Source organism: Stegodyphus dumicola, chromosome X1 (genome assembly GCF_044657685.1).
Source record: "Stegodyphus dumicola isolate Sdum_Otavi_A_Nest chromosome X1, ASM4465768v1".
NCBI lineage: Eukaryota > Metazoa > Arthropoda > Arachnida > Araneae > Eresidae > Stegodyphus > Stegodyphus dumicola.
In genome coordinates this window covers 228,023,112-228,029,111 of record NC_140780.1, presented here as the reverse complement: position 1 = coordinate 228,029,111, position 6,000 = coordinate 228,023,112, and the positions used below count along the sequence as shown (strand labels likewise).

At 31.9% G+C, this 6,000-nt stretch overlaps 1 protein-coding gene across 1 annotated transcript in view; it reads right to left on the bottom strand.

The window, feature by feature from the left end:
* Positions 1–788: 788 nt before the first annotated feature.
* LOC118205098 (immunomodulatory peroxidase-like) overlaps positions 789–6,000 on the bottom strand; it is a 143,994-nt gene continuing 138,782 nt past the window's right edge. Inside the window, exons 16-17 of the mRNA XM_085808731.1 lie at positions 5,455–5,560; positions 789–2,700 (exon numbers count right to left, since the gene is read on the bottom strand). Coding sequence (XP_085664857.1) covers positions 2,637–2,700; positions 5,455–5,560 — 170 coding nt within the window. The 3' untranslated portion in view covers positions 789–2,636. The remainder of the gene's footprint in view (positions 2,701–5,454; positions 5,561–6,000) is intronic.

The window sequence follows — 6,000 nt, the reverse complement described above, 5'->3', positions numbered from 1 at the left end:
GGAAATTTTCATTATCATTTGCACGCAGCTTTTCAGACCACGGATATAAAAAAGTTGTGTTCACAGAAACTAGCCAATGTATGTTACTAAAATACAAAGATTTATATATGTATTCAATGGGTCAAAAGAAAACTGTAGACATTTATCTTACCTGAAGGATTTATTTTATAGTCAAACTGTTAATAGTATATATGTATATATATATATTCAGTAATTCATTTCTGTACGATTAAGTGTTCTAAAAATTTAATCATAGTTTCACTGTGTCAAATGGAAATTTAGTCCATATTTGCTTTAATTTACTTGATTAAGGCAAAGCACACGAGTGCTAATTACCGATGTTCATAGATGCGATATGAAAACTATGTCATGTACCAGTCGCGCAGGATAAATGGATTAGGTACTTTTACTCAATTTGTTTCGTTGATTTCGTACTTATGACAGCATAAAGTGATTTATCTAAGATGAATGCCAAGCTGGAATCTTTATGCATTGTAATACAGAAATATTTGAAAGAAATTGAATTAATTGAATCCCGGGTATAAAATAAATTAAACTTATCACGTTGTAAGTTTTCTCTTAGTGTTTTCTGATACTATTTATACTTATGAAGTGCACTGTGAAATTTTTTACGCCGGTGAGATGTTCCATGAAATGAAAAATTTAGGAAACACTGTTTTATGACACAGATATAAAGTGAAGTACTGAGCATCTCTGCATACTTATTACTTAATAGTAAATGAAACTTCTGGAAATTAATGATCATTTAAAGAAACACAACCAAATGCTATGTAGTAATAACATAGTTTTATTAAAAACTAAAACGTTTAAGATCGTTGCAAAGATTTCAAATAAATACATGTACAAAGTAACTCATATATGAGATACAATGAAAGTGCTGTGAACACTCATTTATTCCTTCACCGAATTTTCATTCATTAAAATAGCACGAATAAATTATTTTTTAATGGAGGGTACTTTCAAACGCAATACAAAAATATTCATCGATTTTAAAGGAAAGAAATTATAGAAGAATAAGTTTTGGTACTTATGTCTTTAAACGGTAGCAGAATGTTAAGTTTAAATTGCCAAAACGTAAGCCAAATCATGCTGAAAAACTTTATGGCGAGGCATAATTATGGTACTTAAAAAGTTGGTATAGTGTCATGTACTAGATTTTATAGTCACAAAAACAGTCTAATCGAATCATCCGTCTTGCCTAGACAACTAGAAATCATTCGAAACATCTTTACTTTAGTACGTAAAAGCGGCCTCTCCTTTCGCAACAGCAAACGTCTTGGCCTCAGATCGCAATCGCATCTCTAGCTTCACAGTGCCATCCAAGTAGAGCAGAATACTTGGAGAGTAAGTTGCCACCTTCTAAAGTTCCATGTGGTCGAGTCATAACCGGTTCCAGACAGATGTAGGGAGTGTGAACAGAACATCCAGTCAGAGCACGTACCCCAGTTAGTCGTGTAATTAAGATAAATTATTTAAGTCGCATCGTTAAGTACATATTAGGGGTATATTAATAGGTAAAATTAGCTTCTTTCAAAACAGGAGGTCCTGTGTTCAAAACCTCAAGCCATTACAGATATATTACTTAGAATAGAAAAACTATTAAACTGTTGGAATAGAAAAACTGTTATTTGGTATAGAAAAACTGTTATCTGTTATTAAAATATTTAAATTCTAATATGATTTAAGTAGTTATACACTGCTGAAACTTCGTATCAAGTGTAAAACGCATGAGTACTGAAAACCTTTTCCGTGATTATAGAAGCTTTACTTTCACAATGCTAGATTTTTGTACATATGGAAACTTCTGCATGAGATATGCTACTGACACGGTTATTCAACTGGTAACGCAGGCTTTAGGTTATGTTCATTTTCATTCACTACATCATTTTCGGAGGGGGGGGGACTAAGCTCAATCATCTCAACACTACTTGCCAGAAAATATGATTTACTTTTATAACTGTTAATGACAATATAAATAAGTTATATTCTTCTCCTTTAAAATGCATCATGCTACCTTTTTATTAATTATGAAAGGCATGTTACTAGATTAAAAAGCAAAAGTAGAAATTGCACTTGTTACTCACAAGAACTGCTGCTAACTGATTGAGCAAAAGAAAATAGGTAAAGTGATACAAAGCAATGAAAAAATTTAAAATGCAAGATAAGGGGGACCAAGAACATATGTTATAAACTTCAATAAATCGGTTGCTTTGTGGATCTAATTATACCAAACTGCTTAATTCAGTATACAAAATATAAATGCAACGTAATGTCATACCAACCTATTTTGATGAGGGATGTTTTCCTGTTTAAGCAGGATTTCAATAGCACACCTTTAGAAACACATGCTTAAGATACAAAGCTTATATGTAGTACTTTTATAACACTCTGTTTAACCTTTTATCATTTATACTATCATGTATTAGATCTTAAATTTAAAATTACTTTTAATTTACTGATCAAACATTTTGCAGCATATTTGCAAACATTACTGATAAATAATCAATTAAGCATTGAAATTAAAAGCAGAATATAATTCTTTGCTGTTCAATATCTGAAGAATTCGACACAATAAGGTAAATCTCATTAGCGAATATTCTTCTAGAATTTTGTTTTCACATCTCTTTCCACAAGAACATATTCATTGAAGGTAAGTCTTTACACTTTATGATGGGGTTTCTGAAAAGTAGAAAGTAAATAATTAAAGACTGTAATTAACTCTCTCCGTCAGTTAAAAAAATATAAAAAATTATATTGCATGAAATATCAAAATGTAACTCTTGTTAATTAAAACTGAATGTCTTACTGTTAAACTATATAACAATACGCTACAATGATAATATCACATTTGCTTCTCATTTTCATCATAAAGCCACTATGAAAGGTTTATTTTAATTTAAAAGTTTGCTTGTGTTAAAATCTGTCCTCTTCTCTTACTGTTTTGCTTTCTACAACCAACATATGTAAATCAGACAAGTTCACAAGAATTTGAATAAGGAGAATGAGGACTGACATTGCCAGGAAACTTCAAGCAAATCTTCTGGTAGTGACCGACATTCCTCTGAGCTGTTAAGTTCCCGTTTTCGCGGTTGATTACTAAGCATAAATTTTAGTTCCTTTTATTTTACTGTTGTTTCCATTCAGAGCTATGAGAATGCAACAGAAGCCAAAAGAAAAGTTTCTCTTTCAGATCTGAAGTCCTTCAGACCTGAAAGAGGAATTTTTGTTTCGGTGTAATCATTCTTTCGGAGTAATTTAAGGCAACTTAAGTTTAACCTTATAACTAGCCTTCAAATTGCGTTGATTCTTAAATTTGCTCTTTTCGTTTGAGAGGACATCAAGTTTTCCTCATTAGTACGTTATCTTCACTTTTCCCATCCTTCGCACTTTAATAATTTTATCAATATTCAGAGCTATAGCCATAGGGTAATGCAATTTAAAATTGATTAAATATTGTTATGTAGTTACTAATGTTTAATTTTGTTCTCCATTAATTCACGTACTAAATTCTGTACCAGCATATAAGTCCGAATTCTGAAGACCTATATATGATACTCAATACAGTTGGCTGCAGACATCTTTTCCCATAAATGCGGATTTTAGACAAGTATTTACACTAACAAATCTTCTCAAAATAAGGTTTTGAATTTTATCAAAAATGTTTCCATTTTGTATTCCATGAGTATAAAATTTAACTTTTATAAACCCACGAGAAGCAAAAATTCTATTTAGTAAAGTATTCATTAAATTTTAATAAATTAAACATAGTTCCGTACCTTTACCTGCAAATTCAGAAAGCGGTTATAAGAAAACTCAGGAAATTCAGAAAGCTGTATTAAACATTTTTGGGACAGACAATGAGAAAAATTAACTACGTTGTGGTAGGGAGATGGAGCTACGGCTGACAGCTACACTAGCTGGGTTACTATTTCTTACCAATATTGGAAAACAAATATGTAGATTTAACTTCTTTTCAACGAATATTCCAGAAAGTTAGAGAGCGATTAAATCAAATGATGTCCGTTTTCGCGATTAAAGATTTTGCATTGCGTGAAACAGTACTCGCATTAAGCTTGCTACTGTCCACGAGAAAATATCTATTGCTCATATCTCAAAGAATTTTGGAAGTAAGGTCCAACGATTTGCATTAAAGTGTAATGACTATTTCTCTAATAGGGAGGGAACTCTCTTTACGGGAACCATATGAAAATTAAAGTGCACAATTACGGAATTCTTTTTTCTCCGATGATGAAAATTCTCACATAAAATTATCTTCCTGACGTTAAAAAATCTGTTATTGAAAGTACGTAATCTAAAAAAAAATATTTAAAAAAATAAGCATTTAATCACTTTTCGGAACACCCTGTAAGAAGTATGTAATAGCAATTAATCTATAGTAATTCTGAGAAAACTTTAAGGTGTGTTCAAGTGCTCAAGATATTGCAAGTTTCATGTTTTCGTAAAGAATCTTGCTGGAGGGCCGGCTCCGAGGTATTCGGCGCCCTGTACGAAATCATTTTGGTGCCCCCTTGTATATATCGTATATTGGTACAAATGCTTAACACTCAACAGAGCACACAAGTATGTTTTTCGATGTAATGTATATTTAAAATGCAATAGAAGGTAAAAACTGTACGGGGTTAAAAATGGTAGATGGCACACTGTTGTTTCATCTCACCTGCGCTTGTCAGACCCTAAGGGATGAACCGTGCAAATTCAAAGTAAGAAATAATAAATTCATGTTACTTAAGGCGGTTTTACACAAAAATAGCATTTGGATAAAGGATAATAATGCTATAAGTCCTTAGCACAATGCCTCTTTTTGACTGGTTTAATTTCTTCAGTTCCGGAGGAGTTTAGCCTCTTGTGGTGTTTTCGGCTAGTTTTTCATTCTATTGTATTCCATTTGACAGCATGCTAAAGCTGTATTAAGAATTTTCAAATTTATTAACAGGAATTGGTGCCCCTGTACGCTCGGCGCCCCATGACGCAGAACAGGCTGCACAACCCTGGATCCGGCCCTGGCTGGCAGAGTCTTCGGAAGGAGTGACCTTGTTTAAATTCTGCTAAATTAAACTAAATACAGGCTGCAATCTTTACAGCATATAGGTAAAAAATAGGAAAAATAAAGCAAGGGTGAAATTTATTTCTTCCACCTTCCTGTAACTCATGTAAAAACAACATATAATTGGAGATAATCGTAAACACCAGGGAAGAAAAATCTTATAATATAAGAAATCAATAACTGAATATTACAAATGAAATAACAGCTTAACACATTATCAATAAAAAGTATATCAATTTCGCGTATTTATTTTTGACACTCTCAGCTGTGAAAGAATTTTCAAGTCATTGAATAATTTATCTACAACAAGGAAGCAATCTATACTTTTGAAAAGGAAGAACTATAATTCTCTCTTACAAAATACTTACTCATCGGAAGGCAACAGGAATGGAAACTTTTGTATTGTCATCAGTGCATCTGATGTATCACAAAGCACTCTAGCAAAACTGCTTTTATAAATTTCCTTCAGTTGTTCTAGAGATAAAGAATGCACTCTGAACCATTAATGTCTTCATCATAATATGCCATTAAAACACAAACACACTGACATGTAGATGTAAATTTTAGATAAAAAATATGAAAGCAAATTTCTAATTTTAATTGGGAGTAACTCATTTTATTTTTCATTTTAATTTGAATACTTTCTCTTTCTGTTCTAAAAATAGTAGTAACTGTTTATAACATATTAATCAAAACTGCGTTATTTCACAATTAATCCGTATCATACTATTTTACTTAACCCTGTACTACAGATATTGTTTAACCAATCAGATTAAAGTTTCAATAAAGAACCGAAAATTTTGACTACCTTAAAGGCTTCTTCTAAATGCTTTGTCAGTTTTCACCTTGCGCTTAGCTATTGCAAATTTACCGTTACTTGCTGTCTTCAAGAGATACCGATGTAAAAACTCTTC